This window comes from Lontra canadensis, unplaced genomic scaffold (genome assembly GCF_010015895.1).
Source record: "Lontra canadensis isolate GAN:19392208 unplaced genomic scaffold, GSC_riverotter_1.0 scaffold76, whole genome shotgun sequence".
NCBI lineage: Eukaryota > Metazoa > Chordata > Mammalia > Carnivora > Mustelidae > Lontra > Lontra canadensis.
In genome coordinates, this window is record NW_022631070.1 from 887,602 (window position 1) to 914,702 (window position 27,101).

The 27,101-nt window shown below is 49.1% G+C and overlaps 1 protein-coding gene across 10 annotated transcripts in view; it reads right to left on the minus strand.

Annotated features, from left to right (window-relative positions):
• Positions 1-27,101, minus strand: part of CELF2 (CUGBP Elav-like family member 2) — a 303,992-nt gene that overhangs the window by 86,817 nt on the left and 190,074 nt on the right. For all 10 annotated transcript variants that reach the window (XM_032881610.1, XM_032881609.1, XM_032881611.1 and 7 more), the window contains exon 3: positions 15,272-15,354. In XM_032881610.1, coding sequence (XP_032737501.1) covers positions 15,272-15,354 — 83 coding nt within the window. The remainder of the gene's footprint in view (positions 1-15,271; positions 15,355-27,101) is intronic.

Genomic DNA, 27,101 nt, shown 5'->3' on the forward strand with positions numbered 1-27,101 from the left:
GAGAGAGGGGTAGATGAACGATTGTGGGGAATGACATTCAGCAAGAACAGGCTGAGTCTCAGCATCTGCTCCAGTGGACTACAAGTGAAGGAATATTCGATTTCACCCTCACGGAAGTGAAACGACGCTCGTGTGGGAGCCTATGGCTGGAACGTAGCATATGAACAAGAGCGTCACAGAAGCTGGAGAAAAAGTAAGGGACACAGTGTGGAGGTCGGATCTCGCCCTTAAGACCACCAGGTGTGTCCATTTTCTCTGCCATAAGACAACACAACCACATTCACACACTCCTGCAGCACACCAGGCATCACGGGCGACCCCAGTGTCCTAATTCTACCCTATCCTCTCCCACTCACAGAAGCGCCTGGAAGATGAATGAGTGTAGTCATTACAAGGAGAACTTCGAGAATCTCTTAATCCCTTCTATGCTTTCATTAGCTAAGGTGACAGCTAGTCCCAACTGATAAAGAGGTCAGAATTCCAGAGATGTTGCTAAGGGGGAAAACGGGATTTCCTCGATGATCAGAAATGGGGTACAGAGATGGGGCCATATGGGAAGAGGAGGGGTTGAGGAGGACTTCCAGCTTTCTGTCCTGGGGGGTGTCCCCATCCACTCAGACAGGTACCATGTGACTGGGGCCTGGGTGCTGGCGGGAAGATGGCTTTCGTATTACAGTTGCCTGTGGACCAACTGCATGGAACTTTCCAGAACCAGCTAGAATCAGAGAAGACAGATTTCAAGATCAAGATTTGGGAGGCAGCAAGGCACTGAAACCAGAGGCAGCCTGAGGATGACAGAAATCAGAACCATGCAGAGTGAGAACGAATGGGTGAAAACAGAACGCCGGGACAGAGTTCTCTGCTTGCTATCCTTGCGAGAAACAGCACGGTCCTTTTTATTGGGGGAAAGTAGGTGATCAATCACTTGTCTTTGCTGCCTAATGGAGGCACCTGGAAGGCGTGTGGCTTGAGATGTCTTGAGAGGTTCTCTCGTGCTGTGAACTCTGCTCCATCCCCCACCCCCCAGCTTCTTCCCTGTTCCAAGCTTTAAGCCAGACCCAACTTCCTTTCCGTAATCGGTGCTGAGCCCAGTGAGCCTGGGTACTTATTCTTTCATCGCTTAGAATTTTGTTAAAGTCGAAGGTCACTTTTTGTTTTCCCACTAAGGCCTTTTAAAGTTACCATGGGAAATGTTTAAGATCGCCATTACCGTACGACTTGAAGGGCGCATCACGTTGAGAGAAGAGAGCCTAGATGAAACGCTTGTGAACACACCCGAAGAACTCCAACTCCAACATCGGGCCAACCACAAGCTGCCAAAGATACTGAAGGTCACAGTCCGTGGAACACTATTCTGGGGCCCAGGCAATGTGTACCGACGGCTTCGAGAGACCTGCCTCGCAAGAGGTCTGGGACGTGGACGCAGAGGGTTTTTCCATTTTCCTCTTCCCGTCCCTGACTGTGGGTGGCGACCTCCCCGCACAGAACTGTGACATGGGTGCGCCCTTACGGACGGGCGTGACACACTTCCGCTTGGTCAGTGTCATCAAAGCGCCCTGAGGAGGCATCTCCAAGGACGGCCACAAAGACCAAAACGTCCTCCCGCTGGCTCACTCCCTCCCTTTCACGGTTCGTCAGCGGGGCTGGGAGTCTAGAGCTCGTCTTCTCTAATGAGCTGATGTGCGGACGGTGGCCGTTGCCTCCTGCTGCCACGAGGGGTACGGACTTGGGCTTCTTCCCAAGGCCAAGGGCGAGGGGCTCAGCCTATGGCAATCAGAGTCACTGTGAGCAGCGATGGGACAGTACGGGTTGTCAATCTCTGAAAACGCACGGTTGGGAAGGAGAAGCCCCCCCTGTAGCCCCAGTCTATCAACTCAGCTCCAACCGGGGAGCGAAATGCAGAAGTGGGGAGAGGAAAGCGTATGTCCTCCCGCGTCCTTCGGCACCTCCCTTGTCAAGGGGGGTCTGGCGGGGACTGTGCGTGGACCGTAGGCTGCCAGCAGGCAGCACACGGGATGTGGCCCGGCTTCTGAGGTGAGGTCAGAAAAGAACGATGCCGACGATGCTTTTGTCCTCGGGGCGCACGAACTCAGGGGAGGGCTCGTGCTCGCGAGCCAGCTCGGCGGCCATCGGCGAGACAGAAACAAGGTGTTTGCTTGCGTAAGTTCCCACGGAGGCCCGATGACTTGACTCTCTCCCGCATATGCCTTTCCGGGTCCCCCTTTCCATGCTGGTCCAACACACCCTCACAGGAGGTACGGCACCCCAAATGCATCCTCTCCTCGGGGTGCGCTCCTCTCTGGGCCCGGCCCCTCTTGGCTTCCTTTCCGCCCTGGCTCCTCAGTTCACCTTCTGCTTCCCGTTCGGTCACGGCCGCCGCTCACGCGCTGACACGGGTCTGACAGCAGCGGCGGGACCCAGGCCAGTGCTGGCCACGGCGGTTTGAGTTTTTCTGTGGCAACACAGGACTCCGTGCTCAGAGACCGCGGCCCGGGATTCTGTTGTACTTCCAGGGACCGTGGACAACCGACGTGTGACATTCATCCCAGCTCGGCCAGAAGGCGGGATGGAATGCCAGAGCCCACTCCGGGGAAATCCCACAGCCGCCCCGTAGGACAGGGGACGTGCTTTCCAGGCTCCCCAGGCTAACACACACACACACACGCACACACACACCCCTCTCAGGAGGCAGGATGTTCTACCCTCGTGCTCACATGGTCATTACGTTTTCTCGGTCTGCATGAGCCTCTCAAGCTGTGGCTGCTGAGAGAGACGGGGTGGTAAGGGCTTGCCCCCCTCTCCCCCCCGCCCCCCGGTAAGGACCTGCAGGTCCGTGAAGGTGAGGCAGGTGACGGTTTATGCAAGGTGGGACTACCTGCGCTGGTGGGAGGCTAACCAGCCGGTGGGTGTGCTCCCACGCACCCAAATGAGCAGAAGGAGGGGAAAGGTGCATCACTGTCACCTCGCCCTTGGCGCTAAGGGTGGTCATCCTCCGACAGTGGTTTCCAAAGTTGGCTAAACACTGGGATCACCTGCAGAGCTTTAAAAATACGGACGCCAGGCTCCCTGCCCCTGGGAGATCCTTGCTTAATCTGCCTGGGGCATGGCCTGGGCATATGCAATTTCAAAAGCTCTCAGGTGAGTCTCTGGGGCAGCCCAAGTTATTAGTCGCTGCCCTTGCTGTAGATGCAAATGGACTTAAACTTGGGGTCACTTTTGCTTTTCTTCATCCCAGTTCACCTGTGATTTTAAGCAAATGGCCAGGAAGAACATTATTCTTATCTAAGAATAGAGGAGAAAAGCAACCATCATACGTTCACCTGCCTCACATCACACAGTGGTAATGCCATGGACAGAGGGGGCGTTTGGCCCTGAATTCCTGGTTCCTTAAGTGACGTGTCTGGTACAATCTCGTACCGAAATTGTGGCGGCGTGAGGTGCGGACAAGAGCAACAGGCTTGTGTTCGGGGGACACACACTGCTGTTCCCACTCTACCTTGCCACCTAACTGTCCTGGGCTTCTGCTTCCTCATCTGTCATGTGAGGACAGTACCGTCTCCAAAAAACACTTTTAGCTTCTACAGTCCATGACCTGGGATGAGCCAGGGTCTACTTTCCCCCACATGCCCTGTCTTCCTCTGCTGACCCAGAGAACCACATTCAAGCAAACAGAAAGCAAGCCCGAGAGCAGCCCCAGGGTTTCCTAGGTTTGGGACTCCTCCTTTCCTTACTGATGATCATTTAGTTTTGGTTAACGACCCTCCAGGGTTTTCCACCTGGGCAATGATGACTCAGGCATGATCTGGGTGACTCAGGGTTAGGATCCTCTAATCCATGCCCCAATGGCACTTGTGAGTTTTGGTAGGATTTGTGATTAAAGTTAATGCCTCCACGAGCTGCAGAAGAAAGCTCAGATATGACTCGTCCAAACCTAGGATAAAGTGCCTCTTCCTATTTAAGCGATAGTTGGTAAGTATGAGTGAATCATAGGATGTGAGGGACGCGTTAGGATGACGGGTAAAGTTAAACAGAATTAGAGGACACCTGTCTTTCGCACCATCCTCGTGTCTAGGTGGAGGAGGTCAGTTACTAGCCAGAAGAGACATTCAACAATTCGTTTCCCCTAATAGTCAAAATTACTTTAATGCTCTTAAATTTGGAATGACAGACATTCCGCTGAAAGGGCAACCAGGGAGGAGGGGAAGGAAAAACAAATTATTACTGTTTTATTATTTACCGAGTATTTTATTCTTTTCATGAGCTCAGGTGTATAATTAAAGCCCTGGGCATAGTGCCCAAGACATAGTAAGTGCTCAGTAAACGTTAACTATTACCGTTATTTTTTATCAAGTGAACATTTATTGCTATTTGGTTAAAATTATCTGAATTCTGAAAGTCACTGAAAAATATCAGTCATGTAGATGGAACATTTAGAAAGCCAAAATTTGCTAGAAACATACTTCTGGAGTTCCAGAACTACTGTTCTGCGTCTATGCCCAGCTTACAGCATATATGCAATGACAGTAATTAACTATTTCCTGACCCATGTGACTCGAGGACACTGGTTCCACTGTGCACTGGACCTCACGTACCACTTAGCACAAAACACCTGGGACAGTTTCCTGATACTGTATTTACATACGAGCTTTTCTGAAGAAACAAACCACAGCACAAGTGTGGGTAAGCACACAAAGGGCAGAATTTGACCCGCAGTCACCCAGTTTAAACTTCAGGGTGCAGGTGAGTGTCTAGGGAACCTAGTTTTTCACTTTAATTTGGTCCTTCCGGTCCTTGATAAAGGAAGGGGGCACAGGACTCAGTGGCCTCGAGATCGCAGAATTCCTGGTCTAACCCCATGTGCCATCACAGGGCGTCCTGTCCCTGCTCCCACCACCAGGCCTACGGCAGGGAGGCTACATGACCAAGTGTCCATGACACCCATGTATCTTCATTCAGGTCAACCAAGCAGTAACGGCATGATGCCCAGATGAAACCGACCACGTCATTGTCCCTCCTGTCGCAGCTGGCACTCAGCAAAGGGGGAGAACAGAGCAGGTGGATGGATGGGGATGGAGAGAGGAGGATATCCAGGCTCCCTGGACTTGAGGGAAAGCGCCCTGCTGACCCAGTCTCCTGGCCCTGACTCTCCGGTGGCTGTGAGTGCTGGGCAGCTGCAGAGGGGGCTGTGTGTGACCAGTCCCTCCTCCGCCCCCCACGGTGCCTGCTGCTTCTTTTCCAGCGCCCTCTTCTGGGGTGCAGCATCCGGTCCCCGGTTTTCAGAAGCAGAGGATTCGCACATTCTAGGGTCCCTGCAGACTCATCAGGGGGCTACGGGGTCGGGGGAGGGTGTGATGATGGAGAGTGGCTGGAATGCCTACTTCTTAGCCGGCCCGGCCTGCCTGCTGGGCCTACTGCTTCACGCTCTGGGTGGTGAGCCACGGGGTTTGTGCCCGATCTCCTGAGATGAGCCCAGCCCCCAGCCTGCCCTTCCCCTGCGGATGGACGCAGAGCCAAGAGATGGAGGGGAGGCCAGCTGGACAGAGCTGGGCATTAGAATGCAGATTGGGGACTGGGACCGAGCGCCTGTGGATGCGGATAAAGAAAAGGACCCTAATAACATGAATGTTGATGAGATGGTGCTGGTAAAGCCATACCCCTCTGAAGAAAGGTGTTGAATTCACAATCACTTGTGCAAAGCAGTTCCTCTCACAGGAACGACTGGCTCTGCCGGGGGGCTCCCTCTTCAAGGGCCTGGTGTAAGGAACCTCAGACCCGAGTCGCTGTACCCACGGGTGGGGTCAGCCTATGCCAGAGTGCGTGGCTTTGCTCTCCGGCCAGGCGGCAGAGCCCAGGGCCCGTGCCCGGGTGGCCTCAGGACCGGCCCTCGGGGGAGGGCACCAGCTGCCTTCTGGGGTGGCCTGCTTATAGAAGCACCCGCACCCGGATGCCCTGCCCCTCGGGGGAGCTCACTGTGGACACGGCCAGCTCGTGCGTTGCGGAGCTGAGGATACAGATTTGGTTCAGGACAGCTGCCCGGGGTGCAGATGTGGGCGCTCCGAGTATCACTGAAGCCATGGGAGTGCCAAGGGAACGTACCTGCCGCTGGAGGCCTCTGGAACGGCGGAACCCGGCCAGGCCCAGGACCTGCAAGTCTCCGTGCCCCAGACCTCTAAGGGCCCTCTAAGGTCAGGGACTCACGGTCACCAGCTGTCTAACCCCGGACAAGTCATGCTCGAGTTTCCATTCCTTACCAGCCCGTGGGGGCCAGAGGCTACCTGCCCTGTGTTATGGAGATGCTGGGCCCATTCTGAGCAACAGAGTCATGGAGCCTCCCCACGGAGCCCAGTACTTGGTCAGTTTTGCAGGGGTCCCCGCTGCTGCGCTGGGCTGGGCTGGCCTCCCGAGTCCCGCTCCCCACCCCCAGGATGCGGTGAGCACCATACCGGGCCCACTCGCAGGAGACCACGCTACTGGGGAATTTCAGCAATGGTGGCTTCCGATTCTAGTGCTGTCACTGCTCTGCTAGGGGAGGTCAGAGAAGTTAATTTAATCTCCCAGTGCCTCAGTGTCCTCAGTACAACAAGGTGAACGCTATCAATACATCACCTGAAATATTTTTAGAAGGGATGACAACACCGTAAAGCCATCTACAAACACAGGTGATTCACTTACCCGCGCTAACTGGGGACAGGAATCAAACAGATAACAGAAATCCACCAATAATCCTACAGCCTCATCAGGTTACGCGCCCTTACTTGCCAAACCAAGGCTGTAAGCAAGAAATCAGACAGACTTGTCACCCTTCATCACCTCCCCCTCCTTTCCTGTGGTGGGAAAATTGTGAGTGGTAAGCTCTCTGTTGGTTGAAAACCAGAGGGGCCTGGGAAGCAGATGTCCAGAGGCTCTGAATGGTCCAGATGCATCTCTAGGAGGCACAGGTGGCCCCTGAACAGTGGGAGGGCTAGGGGCACCGTCTCCCGCTGCGGTCGAAAATCCATGTATAACTTTGGGCTCTCAAAAAACTTAACAGCCAATAAGCCTGCTGTTGACCAGAAGCCTTATTGGTCACATGAACAGCCCATTAACTATGTTATATGTATTATGCATTGTATTCTTAGAGTCAGGGTAAGCTGACCAAAATGACACTTGAACCAAAAAAAAAAGTGCCACTAAGAAAATCCAAAGAGAAAATCCAGTTTACAGTACTGCATTTATATAAAAATATCCCACCTGTAAGTGGATCCATGCCGCTCTAACCAGTGTGGTTCAAGGGTCAGCTGTCCTCTGAAGCCACTAACCCAGCCCTGAAGCAAACCAACTCATGTCCATCCGCCTGGCTCCCTGCTCAGATGAACAGGCAGATAGACAGAGGTACAGCCAGACATTCCTCCTTAAGCAGGACACTACTGTAGACAAGGCACGGGAGGGAGAAAGTGCTGCGTGACTAGAAAGGACTCTAAGAAGCAAGGAGGGCAACCACGTTGTCTCCCAAGGGAAGAGGGGAAGCACTTCCCAGAGCTCCTCGGAGCTGGTGGGAGAGGGGAGGGCAGCACACGTGCGTGTTCTGAGTGCTGGTGGGAAGTAATGACCGTCAGGAACGATACAGAGTATGAAAGAGAACATTTGTCACCGCATCCCTTCTCTGCAATCTCCTGCGGGCAACTGTTTGTCGTGCGTACTTTCATCTTGGTGGCTCGAGGGTAGGGACAGCAGTAATGATATGGTCCTGAGATACTGCGTTATTATCAAAACAACTTTAATAGCTTATGTCATAATGCTGATGAGACTTCCTGAGCACCTGTGCACGGTGACAGTCTGTGGCTCAAATGAGCAAAGGGTACAAGAAGCATCTTCCCCTCCCTGCCTCCCAGGGGCCAGCATGCTGGCCCTGCACCCAGCCGCACTGGATCTGGCCCACTGGGGGTTCTAAGAGGGCTTCTAAGACTCCCTTTGAACCTGGCCTCCCTTCCCCCAGCTCCACCATTCTCCATGTTTCGGTGGGTGGGGAGGAACCTTGGGGCCCCTGGGGGAACCTTCTCCACACGTCACATACTGTTTCATGGCCCAGAGCTCGAGGCTGAGAACTAGCCAGCCTCCTGGCACTGGACCCAGTCTCCCAAGCTGTGCCCGCCCCACACATGACAGATTCATGGTCCATTCAGCACGACAGTAACATTTTCAGGGGATGAGTTCTCATGAGGACTGCAGAATACTCTGAGGGCATAACTTGAACTATTTTCCAATTTTATTTAAAAAAAATTTTTTTTTTTTCCTGAGGTTGTAAGTTTGAGCCCTGTGTTGGGTATAGAACTTAAAAATAAAATCTTTTAAAAAATTTGAAAAAAACCTTTCCCCTTTCATTTGTCTTAACTCCTTCCTCTGCAAGTCCATCCACACCTTTAATCAAATGGATGGATTCTCCCCACAATCTTCTCCTGAAATCTTCTCAGTCTCTAATGGAACAGGGATCTGGTGAGCGGGCTTAATATTCCTAAGTTTGTCTTGGAATAGCGAAGAGAAACGAGTACGTCTGATATCTGACTATTCCTTCTTCTTTTGCCACCATGTCATCCTACGGTGCCCTCACACGTTACCAGTGGGATCGCAGTCCTGCTCCACGACACAGGGCAATTCTGCACCCCTGGCTGGACCCCTGAGCTCGGTCGTTTGCACGGAAGCTCTCCGAAGCCCTCCCAATGGTCTCGGTAACTAGGTACGGAATTGAGACTCTGTTGTTCGAAAAACCAGACAAGCAAAGCCTTCCCTGAAGTTCCACCATCAAAAGGTGGTGCAGCTGCTGCGTGTTCGAACCCTGTGCCAGCTGTGCCGCTTTGCTCAGCCATCTCTGAATTTTCGCCACCAACGACCTGTCATTCATTTTCTCCCACAGACTTCCTTGTGTTGAATGGGTCCTATTTTAAAAGGAACCGGTTTTTCATTGTAGCTAATCAAAGCCACGTATCAGCACCTACCAGTCAAAGCTACTGACCCGGATGCCCACCGGCCTGAAGCAGACTCTCCGCTCCAGCGGCAGGAAAGGATTTTACGGTGGGTGGAAGAGACGCATTCCCACGGCTTGCGGTTAAGTCATTAAAACGTGCTTTCCCAGACCCCTTCGGATGGGCCTGCAGCCTGGGAACCAGCTGGGCCCCGAGACTGTTCCATCCTCTCACGATCGGTTCCAGGCGAAACCAAGAGCTGGCCAGCACCCTGGCCGCGTCGGCCCGAGTCCCACCTGGGGCTGTTTCTTTCTGCAGGTTGAGCCCCCCTCCACGCTGGTGCGGCGCGTCCGAGCCACTGCTCCCTACCTGCACCGTGACACTCTCCACCACGGTGCCTCACTAGGTCATCTTAAAAAAAAAAAAAAAAGAGTCCTCGCTTTCTGTATCGCTTTCATTTCTGCAGAACTTAGTGTCACACTAAAAACAGCGCAGGCAGCGGGAGAACGGCCGCTCTGGGCAAGCGCTAGGAGGCCAACTGTTTCGGCCCAGGCCCCATCCCGCAGATGCAGACCCCCAGAACGTACCCCGAGCCCAGGTCCCGGCTCACACACTACGTGGCCCACGCGCTGGTGCGCTGGCTTGCTACCCAGAGGAGCTCACACCCACAGAACCTGTCAAGTAGAAACAAGGCCCTGGAAGCACATTTCTTCGGGGGCTCAGAAAGCTTTCCATACATTATCTCATTCGATGCCTCCTCTTCTGTTAAGAAGGTGGAAGGCGGGGATTATTGCCCGACAACGGCAGCTTTCAAGCACCGTCACTTGGGGATGGAGTGTCTGCCTTGATGCTGACTCAATGCAGAAACCAACCAATGAGACCAACAAACGTAAGAAGGACACGGCTCCCCACGCCTCCTGCAAGAAGGGTGACCACGAGGTAATGATGACCGTGCTGGCGGGCCGAACAGAAAAGGGGATTTTAAGGTCTCTCCTCCCGGTTTCATTTATCCGGCCGCACCGATAGCCGCGTGCGGACGTGTGACACGTACCCGCCTTAGTTAGGGTCACAGAGCCGGACGCGGCGCTCCGGGGACAGCATGCAAATGACACCGCGCGCGCATGCGCATCAGCGAATTCACGTTCATCGTCTGTTCTGGGGCGCTCGGAACATGTGCGGGCAGAACTGCCATTCTGGGGGAGCAAGACTTGACATCTCTGGAAATGCTGTACGAAACGGACTCATTTGGGCACTAAACGTCCCAGAGCTATTTGCTCAACATGAAGCACGTACAGGCGCGCGGGGCTCGCTTCGTTTTGGGGGGATTCCGCTCCAGGCGGCGGGGCTGCTGCTGTATTCTCTAGGCCTCAGAGCAGCTCTGGGCCAACAATACAGACTCGGAGGCGACTCGTCGAGGCAGCGCATGGATGTTCTTGGGTTCTACATGAAACAGGATTTTGAGGCCGGAAATCTGCTTGGGCAGATATTTTGGCTGTTTCTTCCTGTTTTTAAATAAATGGCATTTGAGAAGAAACTTTCTCGAGCCCGGCCTCTTTAGGTCTGGATTAAATAAGGTGGTTTTGGGGCGGGGCGGGGCGGGAGGGGAAGGGGCAGGGCATAGCCAAGATAGGATGAGATGAGGTGTGAGGGATTTTATGACAAATAGTAACGATGATGGTAACGATAAAATAATCATCGTGGCTCTGAGAACAAGGGCGCTAAACACATATTAATAATTAGAAGGGGGGGCTCAAGGAAAAGGAGCACCTCAAAATGCATTACAATGGGCAAATTGAATTCGGTCCCAGGGAGAGCCAAGCTGTTCTGGTGGAAGCATATTAAACCCCAGCATTCCGCTCTTAAAGGACACAGGGGTACAATTCTACGGAGAGTTGCAAGGAAGGCCACCGGGGAGGAAGGAGCGTGCCTCCCCGCGTCAGGAAATGATGTCTTTCAGGGCAAGCCAGGAAGGGGCCGCCTCACTTCATGTGGGTGAACACACTGGTCCCAGGAGGCAGTTTTATTTACTGCTTCTTCCTACTGGATGAGGCTCATTTGTTTTTATATCTCCAGTCTACATGCAGTCCTCGCTCCCGTCCCATGTGCCATTATAAAACACCTTTCCGTCAGCCACCACGAAAATGGAGCGCTCTAAACAAATGTTCTCTCGGGGAATAGCCCCTTCATAGAAACCGCATTTAATAAAACTGGTCGTGATTCTAAAGAGAAGAGAAGGGGTAAGGCATGGGCTGAGAAAATGTCTGGAAGAAATTTGCAATTAATATTTTACAAGACGTTTAGATTCTGATTCCTCCTTGCTGTAAAAATTTAAGAGCTTTTCCAAAACTGTATTCCTCTCTGTTATTACATCCGTAATTAAATTAATTTATACAGTGAATGCTCTAACGATACTGCTGTAGATTTTCAATCAGAAAAGCCTTCTTGCTAGAGACAACATGCGCGGAGACCTTGAAAAGACAATGACAGAAGGCACAGTGCTGACCCTGGCACGGGGGCTCTGTGGCCCTGGGCATCTGATTACGGAAGGGATCGTGGTGGTCTTCCCCTGCCTCAGTTAAGGTCTTTATTTTATTTTTTAATTAAGTTAAATCAGGTCAGTGAGAATGGAAATGAATCCTGAAAGCTGCCTTCACACAGATTTGTCTCTGGGAAATACAACGGCGCGCGATGACATTTCTCCTACGCCCCCTACCAGGTAGGCTGTGCCTTCCTGAACAGAAGCCACCTCTGAGCCTGATTTGCGACACTGTCAAGGCAGAGGCAACCAAAATCTGTCCAGGAACACAAACGGCTGGGCTTCGGAAAAGGTCCGGCTAACAATTTTGCAGCCAAGCCAACGGCTGGTCACGTGGCCCTGCCTGACATCCCGGAAGTCTTCCCTTGAGGTGACGGGAGTCTCACTCCGCAGCTCCAGGACAGGCCTGCGTGCACGCGTGACCTGCTCTAGCCTAGTGCCTGGTGCCCAGCAGGCGCTCGAGAATCGTTAGTGTTTTGTTCACCTACCGAGAGGTCACTGTGCCTGAGATGGGATCTGCTGTCAGGCCTCAAGTCTCCCTTTCCAGAGGAGAGCATGGTCAGCCCAGGGGAAGGACCCTAGATGCTCCTTCTTTGTTGCTCCCTGGGTTGAGCTGTTGAATCGGCTCCCTTTAGTGCCAACAGTGTATTTCTAGGATTTATGGTGAGCATTTCACAGGATGAAAGACCCCGTGTTTTCCTCAGTTATAGGGGGTGAACAATGTGTCCTTAATGACTCTGCCCTGATCTTTTGCCTTACCCCCCGTCCACTATGGAAAGGGTCTCTAAGACCCACATGAGGCACGAAGGAGGGGTGCTTCCAAAGAAAAATTCATTCAACAGAGTAAGACAGTCCCATCAGCATTTTTCCCTCTGCCATACTAACTGAGTTCTTTGCTTTTCTCAAGACTGAAAGACAGGTCCCTAACCATCAATCAAATTTGGGTGCACGATGAAAGTTCCCTATGATATTAAAACGTCAGCTGCAAAAGAAAATTAAACAAGGGAGGGGGGGAAACCCAGCACTATTTGATCTTGTTTTAAATTGAAAGTTTTGGACACTTTAGGGGGAGAAAAAAAAAGCAGCAAGTGCCTTTTTAATGGATTTTATCCGCAGGAAAAATGATTACAACCAGAAAAGCTTTAAAGTGTCAGCTGCTGATGCATTTTTCTTTATCCCTTTTATTTTTATTCAGAAAGAAATTGAAGGCATATGGCAAAGTGCATCATTAATTTCTTATTAATTTCATAATACGAAGGCAACCAGTTAAAATAGTAGTGCTACAACTTTAAATTACCGAACTCACTTGGTAGTTAATGAGAGATTTAGCACAGCAGGGATTCTGTTAAATTAAGTTGTGCCTTCACATCACAGTGGGAAAACAGGTGTATATTGGTTTAGAATTATGGAAATGTTGACTAATTCCAAGACTTGTAATCAAACAGCAAGCCACCCTAATATTTTTCCCCCCAAATATGCATTAATCTTTTATGTCTGGTCCCATTGCTTTCTGTCCACCAAAAGCTCGCAGCTGAAAGGAAAGCAACTTTCCATGTTTTGCCTCTAGCTGTTCGGGGTGCTGTTTTTTCAGACAGAACTATCCCTAAATGCAACATAGGGAGCCCTGTGCCCATTTACCTCATTTGAAGTGGCGAATGTACCCGCGGTGTGTGCTGGGAAGGACGGGAGCCTACAAATCAGACCAGACTCCTCACAAATTCCCTCTAACCTGCTGTAGGTCATGAGGCATAGGAAGCCAAACCGGAGAAAAAGAAAACCAAAAAACAACCCCCAAGCCATCTTTTCCAACTCCAGAACTCTTGTGCTTACTAACGAGTCTCCAAAATCACCACTCCAGATTTCTGCATGCAGAATTTTTCAGGAGAGAAAAACAGACCATATATGCATTTTTTTTTTTTTTTTAAATACTGAAGATGTTCCTTGTTTGCTAGGAAAGGGTCAGGGTAAGTTGTCCTAAACAGAAGCAGACCTGCTACCCCCCCTGTAGGTTTTTCAACACAGCCCACTCATCATATGAACTTGGGGCTTCTTGAGAGTGTCTTTGCCAATAAGGATGGCGTCCTGAGGAGTTGTGCAAGTTTAGGTGGAGTGGATGAATTCAAATGCCCCCAGCTGTGCATTAACTTAAATTAGAATGTGATATATATCCTAAATGCTAAATAAATTCATCACCTCGGGAATTTTTTTGAACATACCTAGAAGGGATTTTGTGTGCCGATTACTATTAAGTATTTCTTTTTAAAAGAAGGAATACAAAGTGGTCTTTCGGTGTGATTAGGAGACTGAGAAATAAAACAAACAAAACCCCCAAAACCAAAAAATTTTCTTATTATTGACTGAGCCTGTAAGTATGTGCCTTGGTTTCTTCATTTGGTAATGTGACCTAACCCTGCGACCTTCTAGAATTTACATTGAAAAAATTCCATTTATAAGGAAAAAAAAGCTGAAATAATACTTAAAAAAAAAAAAAGTCATTGAGCAAAAGCACTTAGATGTCCTAAAAGCTGACTTTTACTAAAACCACCTTAAAAGTTTTAGGGAGAAGTAGCAAAACAGGGAGGGTGAAGTCTCCTATGCCGTGCTTGCTTTTCTGGCTCTTCTGCTCTTTGATTTCCTCTAAGGAAAAGGGAAAAGCCACAGGGTGGGATTGAAGACCACGGTTCGTAATTTATTATTTTGGGGTGGCTAAGAAGCTAATATTTTGAAAACGTTTTCTTGAGTAGCTTGCCACTACAAAATGCTATGAAATTTTCAATGGACCTAAGGTGATTTAAACAAATGTTCTCTTCTCTGGGGTGATGGGTCATCAAATGCCTGTGTGCGTATGTTAGCCTGTGTACACACAGGTGTCCGTGTGTCTACAGAGACGGCACAATGGTAGCCAGAATCACGCCCTGAAAACACGAGGGACACTGTATTATCTTTCTTATACTCTGATCAAACCAGGTTGCAATGAAATTATTATCGCATGGCTCACCACAAGTTCTTCATTAGAACCAATACACACCGTTAGGATAGTAAATGAATTCATCACCAATATTTGGGTCATTGGGGAAAATAGACAAACAACACAGGACACTTTACACCAGCATGCAATATATAAAAAATGCCACAAAACCCCAGAAATCATGTATTCGGATGCAGTAGTTATATACACCATCAGTTTGCTTCTAGTGAATTGTACTAATCATCAAATATTACCGGGAAGGAAATGGAAAAAAAAAAATTGTAAGCTTTGTATTTTCTGTTCTCTATCAACATGAAGCCACAAATTAGGCATTAAAACATTGACTTTGTTAACCACCAATGACTGTTGAGAAACCATTAGGAGGTTTAATATTATGGCTGTACAGGGTACATTTTGTCCTTTCAAAAGAAAATCTGAGACTAAATTTCAAAAGGGGCTCCTGGTGAGTAAAAGCTTTTCCTTTTCCATCTGCTTTTCTCCTGTGTGTTGGATTTTTTTTTTCTTTTCCCTTTTAAAATCTTAGCCCACCCAATACTCTTTGACAGCCGCTGCTACCCAGTGGGGTCACTCTGATTTTCTGACCAGGGGACGTACTATTTGAGAGCTCTTTCCATCAGCATTAATGCCAGTCCTTTCTGGGCCGGCCAGCTGGTCTGGCTGCTGCAGGGGGGGAACAGAGGGGTCAGCTCATACTCCTCAAAAGACCAAAGTCATTTTTGCCACTAAGAGCCCATAACTAGAACCTTCAGTTGAAAGGACCATTTTCAAGCAATAAAGTGATTTTGGTACAAAAGTAAACCGACTCACCCCAGGTAAAGTTTTAATATTGTGCAGTGCATTCTGGGCCTCAAGTGCAGCTTTTCTTGTATAAAATGTTACGAAACAACAACCTACAGAGAGAAATGAAAAGGTTTTAGAAATTTCTGTGAATGCTTTGCTTAGTTATAACGGAGACTATGGCGAACAAATAATCAACTTAAAAGGACGCGCAATTTAAAAATAACAAAGTGGCATGAGAAGAGTAATAACATCTCGGGCTTTTTCCAGTGCCGTTCACCTAAACCATATTTACGAGCTTTACCCGCATGGAGCTCAATTCATGACTCTGTGGACCAACCACCTGGAACGCAGCTCTTCAGGGATGGGAGGGTGGGTAAGTGGTGGGTGACATGTTAATGGGGCTGGTGTAGCGAGCGCACACGGAGAAGGGCTTAATCACAGTGACAATGGCAGAAACTTGCAGTCACTCTCATTTCCTTAAAGAATATTCCAGAACATCACATTTTTAAAACACTGTCTAAACTCAACGGTGTTGAACACCGTTTCAGGTTCTGAAAAGCTGGGATGCTGCTTCCTTCTTTCTTTTTTATCTCCACCAATAGTATATAATGGAAAGTTCCATATACGAGATACTCAGTATTTGTTGGCCAAAATGTAGGGCTGTTTTAACCAGTTTGGGAATTTTGTTACGGTATAGGTGGGCACACACCCAGACACGTTTGCACACACTGTCCCACGTCTTATTACGTAGGGCTACAGCACACCAACTGGCAACTTTTGATTCCTGATATCTAAGGGCTGATGGGAGTCTGGGCTGAACGCCCCCCAGGAGAGACCAGCAAAGCCCTCTTCCCAGCCACCTTCCTCCACCCAAGAAAATGGTGCTGAAGCCTTACACCATTATTTCTGCATTCTGAAGGATGGCTGACCCCTCCTTCAGTTTGCAGCCAAAGATGCTGGTTAGCACAGCGGTTTAAATCAGATAGCGATGCTGGTTAATGATCTGTTCATCAGCAGGTAGGTTTTAGCACAGTCAGGCTTGGGAAAGGGGGGTGGACCAAAATCTTAAAAAATTTAAAGATAAAAGATAATGCTTCAGAGCGGAGTTATCTTTGTAAGTTGTGTTGAGGCAGGGAAGCGGGGAGATGTGCTCATGAAGGCTGGAAATATTTGACCCTGAGTTGTGCTTGAGTACCCTAAAGCATAGGGTCAGGGAGCTGGGGAGGGCTTGGAGAGGTACTCGCTCACACCAGACAGAGTACATTCACCAAGGACCATGAAAGAAATGCACAGCACTCTGGCATCAGCTTTGGTTCTACTTAGGGGAATAAAGTAAACAAGACTAAGAAGAGTAAAAAAAAAAAAAAAAGGCAGAGTTGACAACAGGGAGTTGGCATTGCAAGCCACCAAAGGTTGGCACTGTCGTTTTTCGAAACAAAAACTCATTCAAAAGAGTAGAGAGGGAAGCCTGCGTGACTCAGTCAGTTGAATGTCTGACTCTTGATTTCGACTCAGGTCATGATCTTGGGGTCGTGGGACTGAGCCCCGCGTCAGGCTCTGCAGTCAGCTCCGAGTCTGCTGGAGACAGATTCTATCCCTCTCCCTTTGCTCCTCCCCCATCATGCACGTGTGCTTACTCATTCATTTGCTTGCTCTCTCTTTCTAAACAAACAAGCAAACAAATAAACGAAATCTTTAAAGCATAGGAGAAAATAAAGTTCAATTCCATTCATTCAGCATTTCTAAACACATCTATGATACTTCCTCCTCATTTAGAAAAGAGATTTGGAAACTTGTATATTTGATTTTGCTTTGGTCTTCCAAGATTAAACTATACAAAATATACAAAACCTTCACCTTCTGGACAAAGCAGAAGATGATCACTGCTTCTTGGCGCTCAAACTACAGGCATCCAAGGATCAGAAACTCCTAAAATGTGGGAGTTCACAGATGTGATGGAAGAAATTGAAAGTCGTTAAGTTGGGGCGCCTGGGTGGCTCGGTTGGTTGGACGACTGCCTTCGGCTCAGGTCATGATCCCGGAGTCCCGGGATCGAGTCCCACATCGGGCTCCCAGCTCCACGGGGAGTCTGCTTCTCTCTCTGACCTTCTCCTCGCTCATGCTCTCTCTCACTGTCTCTCTCTCTCTCAAATAAATAAATAAAATCTTTAAAAAAAAAAAAAAGAAAGTCGTTAAGTTTCTTGAAAGAATCACAGATGGACTGACCATTTTTATTTATTTTTGAGAGAGAGAGAGAGAGAGACTGAGTTGGGGGTAGGTCAGATGGAGAGGGAGAGAGAGAGAGAGAGAGAGAGAGAAACTTAAACAGGCTCCAAGCTCAATGTAGACTCTGACGCGGGGCTCAATCTCAGGACGGAGATCGTGACCTGAGCTGGAATCAAGTCAGATGCTTAACTGGCTGAGCCACCCAGGTGCCCCAGACTGGCCAAATTTTAGAGGAGTTTTTCACTTCAGCTATTTTGATTTCTGTGACCAGAATTCATTTGGCCTGATGTAGATTGATTGGTTGATTGATTGATTGATTTTTACTGAAATGTTCAATTTAACGAGTGACTCTGGCTTCAGTGGCATGATGTGAGCCCAAGACTCGCTACAGGAATTGCTTCAGATCTAAGAATAAGTTTTAACAGGGAAGTCAGGTCCCAGCTTCCAACAACCCACTGTAATCACTCTAAGAAGAAGAAGAAGACAAAAATACCAACTACGCCTCGCTGGGCTTAGTATAGCAAGAAAAGCAGAGAGAGACACAACCCCTGCCTTCTGAAAGCTCCTCACGGAATCTCAGTAATTTCTCCTCTCCCTCTCCTGGGCTTACAGTGTTGGCCGCTGGAGAAGGGAGCAATGGGGAAGCTCGTAACTTCACCCGCGATGACCAGAGCTCTGGATGGAGGCTGAGTCTGATACCTTCGAGCCAAAGGACCTGGGGAGCGGGGAGCTTAGAAGAAAGAAGACCGAGAGGTGGAGTGGCATGTGCTTGCCCAGAGAGAAAGCAATTCAGAAGATGAAGAAAAAGAAGAAAGGGCAGCATGGCCAAGCTCAGAGCTGAGAAGGAAGTCCAGACCGGCACACGGGGCGGTGGAAAGAAGGGCAGGGGCGCTGCAAATGGAGAACTTAATCAGTGAAAAGGTAAAAGCACCAAGGAGCAAAGATGAGGCTCCTGAGTGAATCCCATGCGTGGGTCCAACTGGACGAGCTCAGGCCCAGATGCGAAGGTCCTGGGAATACAGGAAGCGCTCCTGCCTTCAACAACCGACAACCGAAAGGCACTAGGATGGTGCAGTTCGTTTCCGATTTAAGTATTAAAATGCTCCCCATGGGGATGGGATCATCTAATTGTTCTTAGCGGTTTACATCTTTGTGTACATTTGGCTAAAGCACTTTCCTCTTAAACAAAGTTCTCAGTGAATAGAAGGCGGTATGGTGTGTGAGTGTGCACGTGCGCACACGCGTGTGTTTGGGGAGAGGCAAGTGAGCAGTAGGAGATGGGGACGCAGAGAGGAAAGGAATGCGGAGAGGAGTCTCGTGTCCAAAAGGACAAATGGGAAGACACCCCAAATCTCAGACTCCTTCCAGTTTCGTCCAGGGTCCTCTCTGCTCGTACAGCTGATACAGTGAAATCAGGGTTCCCGCGACAGACCCTCCTCAGCCTGTGCATAGCTCTCGCTTCCTTTACTCCACACCCATTTGAACCAAGGACTTTGGAGATGATGCCAAGAACAGCTCTGGCTGCAGCTGTAATGCACTGGAGAATATCGTGGGTGACACCGGCGACCTGCTTCCCGACCCCCCACCCAGCAGCTCAGCCCCCTTGGTGCTGTGCTTGGGAAACACACCGAGCAGCTTTGGGAAAGGTGGGCACGGCTCCTCCCCGGCCCTCACGCACCGAACAATCTGCACAAACATGCGGGTTCTGGGGAAGACAACAGGGTTGGGACGATCACCCCGGACTCTACTTTCAGTTTCGTACGTTTGGTTCCTGAGTGGCTTGGGCAGAAAGAGCGGACTTCCTCTGTACCTTAGCCGCTTTGGTTTCACTACCTCTCAATCAGCGAGAAAAAACCAGGACTGCCTACAGTCCTCCTCAAAACAACCTGGGTATACAGTCCAAGGGTTTTGTTTAGAGCAAGTTTTTTTAAAAACTCAAAATTATTCTTTACTTTTCTTGGGCTACAAAGAAGTTGTGCTTCATTACAGTGTGCAAAATAATTCACTTAAAAACATCGTTGGATTAAAGTTATCTTCAATTTGCAGGATAAACACAGAACTACCAATTCAGGTGTTCTATTGCTTCGATAGAGCAATCCGTGGCTTTCCCCCCAAAGACCCAGGAGTCTGCACACCACCAGAATAAGACTCCTATTACTGAAAGAACCCTCCCAGCGAATAACCAGTCCCTCTCATCCACCCATCACTTGATACGCTCACTTAAAATCTTAGATTCATTAACCTGCTGAGATTATTTCAGCGAAAGGAAGGGAGAAGTATTATTTGCCTTGATGTGGTCATTATCATGGCCAAGGGTCAGGGAGCTACGGCAGATCCCAGAAAACCATGGCGGTTCAGCCAAGGTGGGATTTTCTTCCCTGCCTCCCCTATCCGGACACACAGCTGTTCAGGGAACCACCTGTCCCTTAGATTTTCCCGCGCCAGCTGTAAGTCAGCTCTGAAATTCACTGAAATCCTTTTCAGGTCAGTGGCGACACCAGACGGCTCCGCAGTCCGAGGCAGGGGACAGGCCTCCCTCCTTCAGTGGGTCCTTTTTCAAACACCCTTGCGAGGCGGGAAGTTAAGCACCGACGTGCTCAGGGGCTCGTGCAAGGCCAAGGCCTGTGGCTGCAGCGGACACCAAGGGGTTCAAGCCCTCTGGCGTCGGCATCGTTCTGGAGTCCTCCCCTCCCAGCTGCCCCTGGAACGCCAAAGAAGGTTCTGCTCTGTGGTGCAGACCAAAGTGTCCCGGCCAGGGGCGCGGGGGGCTAGCGGGGACGGGTGCCGTCCGGCTGGTGAGGGGTGCAGCAGGCCCCCCGGATCCTGCTCGAGGTGGCTCAGTCACCCCATGTGCTGGTCTCCACCTCGCCACACGGCCTCACAATTGCGCTGCCTGATGAGACCTGCCACCTCTATCTGCCCCTTCAGGAGTCTCTGCCTGTGGCCAAAACTCTGAAAGGACAAACGTGATGTTCTACATGCGCTCCTTGACGGCATCTCACTTTTCAACACTTGACAATTCATTGTATCCATAAGGGCTCTGGACTTCAGAGCACCCCCTTCCCCCCCAATCTACCTCTCATGGGTCTGTTTATCGACACTGCCCCATGACTCCCAGCCAGGGGTTCTTAAATTCGTGGCTGCCACAGGTTTGGGGGTAAAAGTGGGAGGGGATTCCAGAACCAAGTCTCAGTGTGGGAGGCCCACACACAGGGTCACTCACATCTCCCTGGGAATTCCTGTTGCGGCTGCACTGGGAACACCTAACGGAGCTCCTAGGAGGGCAGCGTAAGAGAGAGCGACCCTGACGGTAGACAAGGCCTGGAGAGATCTTGGGGGGCAGAGAGCCGTCTACAAAGGCTGACCAGCGCAAGCCTTTGGGAGGTTTGCAGCAGCAAGTGGACGCTGGGCCCCGAAAAAGTGAGTCGGGGTGGGGGGTACTGGGAGCCTTTGGTCACCCAGATCCCCACACGGTGACAAGTTTAGCAATTTGATTGCGTATGTGCCGCGTGTGGAACTGTGTGCAATCAGCATTGTAACGAAGTGTGAGATATGATTAGACCATTTTGTCTCAGAAGCTGAGAGTGGCAGTTCCCACAAAGGCTAAATGTTACCTACTCCAAACAGGGTAGTTGGTGTCTGACTTTATCTCTTCACAAAGAGTTTTCTGCCTGTCACGAAGAGTTCCCTCAGGTACTTTGCTGGCTTAATTGCAGAATAATTTGAGGCACTTTTAGGAGGTTTTTGCTGTTTCCAAAGATAAAGCCCCAAGCAAGACAGGCCAGTGATATCTACACACATGCACGCACACACACGCACACACACACACACACACACCAGTAGTATATTTAAAATCATAAAGACACTCAACTTTACTGAAAGACTTTAATTTTAAATGATCAAGTAGATTTATCCTCAAAGAAACCATCTGGATTATCACACATCTTTTCAAACCACAGCTGTTTCTCTTGAAAATCTTTACTTGGAAACTCTCGGTAATAATACTCACAGAGAAAAATAAACGCATTGCTTACGTAGAGATCACCAGTTTGTATCACGCCTTGCCCTGAGTCAAACAGCACTGTCTCTATTCTTCAGCTGGAGGGCGGCGTAGACACAGCCTTAGAGAATGATACCCAAAACCAGGTTTTAAAACTAGCTCTGCCCTTAGGGAAGCCGACACCGTATTCATTAAGGAAATGTCCCTGAGGTTGCCAAACCTTGTCGCGCTGGGGAGGAATGGAACAAAGGATTCCTGCTGTGGAGGCGCCATTTTAAAGAGACGCTTTGAGTCTTACTCTACAATATGGATGACAAGACAGTTTGTACCAGAGAACGCAGGCTTAAAGACAGGAGGTCCGTGACTTCGTGGTTTTCAGTTATTGGAATAGTCACTTGTTAGCTGCGGGATGGAAGTTTCAGATCCCCTGCCAATAGTCTACACTCGCAGTGGCGCAGGGAACCAGCCCTCCCCAGGGCTATCCTACCAAAGCTCCTCATAATTCTCAAGGACCTACCAGCCTAGGCTGAGGTAAACGGTTCTTCGAAGGTACTCTCATAAATAGGAGAAAGGGCCTTTCTGGAAAGTTCTAGTCCTAACTGTTGATTCCTTTTTTTTTTTTTTTTTTTGATGCTACACTTTTGTAGTATCTTAATATGGAAAATTGTGGAACGTTTTCTGAAATACACAAAGAAGAGCATCAGCATGGAAGAGAGAAGGCCCCCCCCTCCCCAAAAAAAGGATTTCCCACCACTCTGGCTAAGCTGATAAAAGTATTTCACATTGGGAGCATACAGGGTTCTGCTCTGAACGCCCGTCTCACCACGTGAACTCCATCCATGGGACTGTCCACGACTTTAAGGCCATTCAACATATCAGACATGGGACATTTACATGCCTTTCTAAATCTCAGCCCATAAACACCTGAAGACAGCCACAAAATGATCAGCTAATGACTGAACACTGTACTTATTTCCTTCAAAAACAAAGTGAGAGTCCTGGCAGACATATTTAGCTCAAGATACATTTGAATTCAGGACATCGACAAAGCCATCATGTTGTGAATTGAGAATTCCTTTAAAGGCTGCCTTTGAATTCCGAGGGGCCAACGGATCAAGGGGACGAAGGCCCTGAAAGGCTAAATGAGAGAACCCGCTATGTTTTTTTCTTTCTGTGAATGAGGCTCTCTTTTGTATGCACATTTGCAAGCAAAGCAGGTGCCTGCTTTACGCAAGTTGAACTGCCATTGGGATCTTGGCTTCTTGTCAAGTCAGCAGCACACAAACCAGTTTAAGTCAAAAGAGGACATACTGCCCATACTTGATTCCCCTTGTAATCTATTTTCTCCTTCAACCTTAGCCACTGTATAGAGAATTTAATACTTTTTTCAGAGTCCAAAGGTTGTTGATCTAAGTGGTACATTTTGTGCTCAAGTGAATCTTCCACACACTAAAGGTTTCGACTATCAATCACTAGCCTCCCCCTTGCCAAGACCCTCGACTTTCAGTTTCTAGAAAACAGTGAAAGGTTCAAAAAACCCCGTCAAAAATCCCCTGCATTAAATTTTTAAAGAAAACTCAGCAATGACTTTAAAACAAAACAAAACAAAAACAAAAACGGGAAGTAGTTTCCAGTGGTCTGGAAGGTGACCCTTAGCATCTCAAGGAAAGAGACAATGACGAGGTGCCATTCTCAAACCCACGCGGGCCCATTGGGAGGCAAACTGGTCCCTTGGAGGGGCACAGATGGCTCTCCTTCCTCAGCCCAAAGCCTGCCCTCCAAGAGCTGGCCCTGCCAGGGGAGACCCCCAGCAAATGCAATGTTGTTAACTCACGGCCTCGATGGTCCTCCTGGGTGTTTATCCCTTTTACTCTGCCCTTGCAACATGGCTTGCTCTAGAGGATCACAAGATGGGATGTCACCATTCATGCTCTGATTTCACACACCACATTAAACACCCAGCCCCGGGCTGAGCATGTTTACGTGGCCCCGTGCACGACTTTCTTACTGCGGCAGCTCTGAACCTGGATGCCACACCGGGATGGCCATGGGGAAGGAAAGGAATAAAACAAGCAGACATTGGTCATCTATGGGAAGGACCTCCAACAAGATGAAGGGTTTTGTTCTTCGTCCCACTCCTTTTTTTGCCTTAAACTCAAAACTGAGGAGAAGAAAAATAGAGGAAGTTAAGAGGGCATGGCCTTCTCTTGGCTTCTGTACCTCCTCATTGGAATTACGGGATTTTCCATTTGGTTAATGCTAGTAACCTAACTTTCCATCACCCATGGAGGAAGTCAGCAGACTACCCACCAACGCACAAGCAACTAAGAGCAAAGGCATAACCATCCGGGTAATTCCTGATTGACAGGGCCTTCAACGACAATGCCCGTCAAAGGACAATAAGCCATGAACCACCTGAGAGGTTCTGCCTTTCTCTGAAGATCCCCAGAATGGCTGCCACCTCCTTTCATGGCACCAAAAATGTCTTCCTGCAACCTAGAAACCCCTCGTTTTAAACTTTGGACAGTCTCCTGGGACAAGCTTTTTTTCTCTCTCTCTATCTGAGACTGGGACTTCCCCAGCTACAATAACACCTACCCAACACAAATGCCACTTCCTGGAGAAACCAAGTTTTAATGAAACCGTATCCAATTAGCTGAGTTTTATAGAGTTTGATATAATTGGCACCCTGATGTAAAAAGTATTACCATCTGGCCACTACCTAGGGAGCAGAGAAACAATGCTCCCATTCTGCCTTCAGTGTTGGGATGATGTGGACATCACCATTTGGATTCCTGGGGAACCCCCTAGGAATCTCGACAAGAAGACAAGAGTTGTGCTTCTCATTTCTGGGTGCCTGGGGCAGGGAATCGATGTTCCTCCAAAAACCCAGACTCCCGTCCCCAGCACGGTTACTGTTCCACAGCAAACCTCAGTTGACTTTCCAACCAACGAGAGAAGGATCTCACCCACTCCGCGCAACTCCGTCCACTTTCCTCAGACTCCATACCTGACCCGCTGTGACCATGTTCTGTTAACTGGCCACCAGATCTAGGCTACTGCCCTCCTCCTGCTGCCCTGGGGACTTCTCCTGGAGGAACCATCTCCTGATACTCCCATGGCCCTGTGAACGAACACAGGAATGCTTTCTAAATCTCCTCCCAAGAAAATTGAGGTTTTTTCTAATTCTTCTTCTTCTTCTTCTTCTTTTTTTTTTTTTGACCTAGATTAAATCTACTGCATTTTCAGGCCTTTTGGGAAAGCAACTGTGGACGGATGTGCATAGCTTTGTGTGCCATGAACACTGCCTCACCATTATTATGTAAATCCCAACAAGAACACAGCATAGACAGAAAAGACGTCAAGGACAAAGTTGCTGGAATCTGCTCTCTCCCCATCCCTGCGCCTCTGAAACAACCCACTTATGATGAACCACTTCAGATGTGTAATAGCTGTAGAAGTATCTGAAGAATTTTAATGTCACCTTTTCCCCAGATAGGACAATCACAGCATTTAGCCGTTTCTCGAACACTCCAACTTCACTCCAAGCATGGGAAGGCGAGAAGCCTTGGTGCCTGTGTTTGTCAGGGAGCCCTGGGGGGCAGGATGAAGCAAGCAAGCAGCCTCCTTTGTTGGGAAAGTCATTAGATCTTTGGAAGGCAAGGTAACAGGCAAGCTGTGGATTTGGTTTTCCTTTCTAAAAGACTAATTCTACAGTTGAAAGGAGGACCTTATTTTTTCCTTGAAGGTAAGGAAAAAAAATAACTTTAGGTTGAACCTGACAAGCCAACTGAAGGAAGTAGGAGTAGTCTCCCTAAGACGTGCATGGTTGGCCAGGTCAGTCTCCTCAGAGTGTGGGTGATGAGGCGGTTGTGGGTACCAAGGGGACAGTGGGAATGCCTCCTTCTCCAAGGGCCTGGCCACTTGAACAGGGCTCCAGACTGGGTTTACCAAGAGAGTTTCACAAGGAAGGCATCCCAGGGTTAAATGTGGTAAAAGACAGTTCTACCTTGAATCCAATTAAAAAGGATTTAGGTTCACAAGTACTGAGGGACCTCATTAAAGGAAGTTTCTAATATAAGTTTATTGCGTAAGATGCATTCTCCTGAGGACAGGATGGCATTATAATTAGGAGCCTAGCAGCAATGAGAGGTACGTTAAAATCATATCTGTTTTCCTAGGATTCTCAGCTCAGCACACTGGGCTATACGATGCTTTCTAGCCAGGCCGGTCTCGTCTCAGCTTCTTGATCCTGCTTCAAGGGCGGGGCGGCTTATATTCATGGACATTTGGAATGCGGGCCCCGTATCATTAGCCGAGCCCGGTTCCTTCCGCACTGATCCCTGGTACCGCTGTATCGGCGTGTTTTAAGGGCCTGTTCTAGGCTGGGGCTGCCCTGTTCTAACAGGTAGTTCAGTTTGAGGTAGAAGCAAGTTTTGTTTTGTTTTGTTTTTCCGGAATCGGAGTGTGGAAAGTTGTAACTCCTTCCTAACTCTGGTCTCTCTGGTCGCCCTGGAATGGAGAGCCACGAAACTGGGTGCCGGCTAAGGTCAAGATCTATACCGATTCTGGTCTTTTTCCTGCAGCGCGGGATTCTGAAGAGCTGATATTTCTGGCCGTGCTAACTGTCTCACCCACTCCCATGGTAACGGAGTCATCTTTCATGTGCATGGAGATCACGGAGGGAGATATTTTTACAAATTGCCTGGGACAGCGGAACTCATAGGAGAAATGTGCGTCTGCAGCCAACTGTAAATTGGTGTTCCGGGGATAAAAGGCAAGTATCCTTGGGCCTGGAGTTCTCATGGCAGAGACGATGACAGTTTTCAAAGCGACACTGGCTATTTCGGCCCTGCTTCATTCATAAAGCTTGCCAGTGAGGGAAACAGTCTGCCCTTATCAGGATTTCAGACTGACAGGGCGTTTGACAAATTTCTTAACCTCTTTCCCTCTCTGTTTCTTTATTTGTAAAATGGGGTTAGGAACAGCAATTACACCTCAGGGTTATGCTCTTAAACAACATAATTGATGAAAATGGAGGACACAGCTCTTGACGTAGACATCAAAGGGCTTCATAAATGTGCCAGGTTCTTGTCCACCTTGAATTGGTTATGTTCCTCCATAAGCCCCGCGCCCAAAGAGACAGGTGAGGGCCACGATAGCATCGCCCCAATGTTGTAACATGGGAAACTGAGGCACAGAAAGGCCGCGTGGACACACCTGCCACAGTGTCGCACGGCTCCCCGCCGGTCTCTCCAAGGGGGGAGACGAGGGAGCCTCTCCCGTAAGTGATGACCACTCACCCTTTAATAGGGTTTGGAATTGATTTTGTTGTCTTGCTTTCTGAAGTAATTACTCGGAACCAGCCAAGTTCACCCATTTGCATGGCCTCCGAGTTCTCTGAACACGCATTACGTGGCCTCGGAGGTGTCAATCAACGTTAATGGGATTCTTTCCATGACTTCCCTATTCAGGGGCCAACAAAATTTTAGCCAACTGTATGCTTGATGGTGCTCCCCCAGAAGGCAAAAATTCCCTGAAACAGTCTGTGATTTGAAATAAAACCTGTCGCCATCTCGTGGGCACATCCGGGTTTCATTATTATAGAAGGAGTTTAGCCACAGGCTTGTC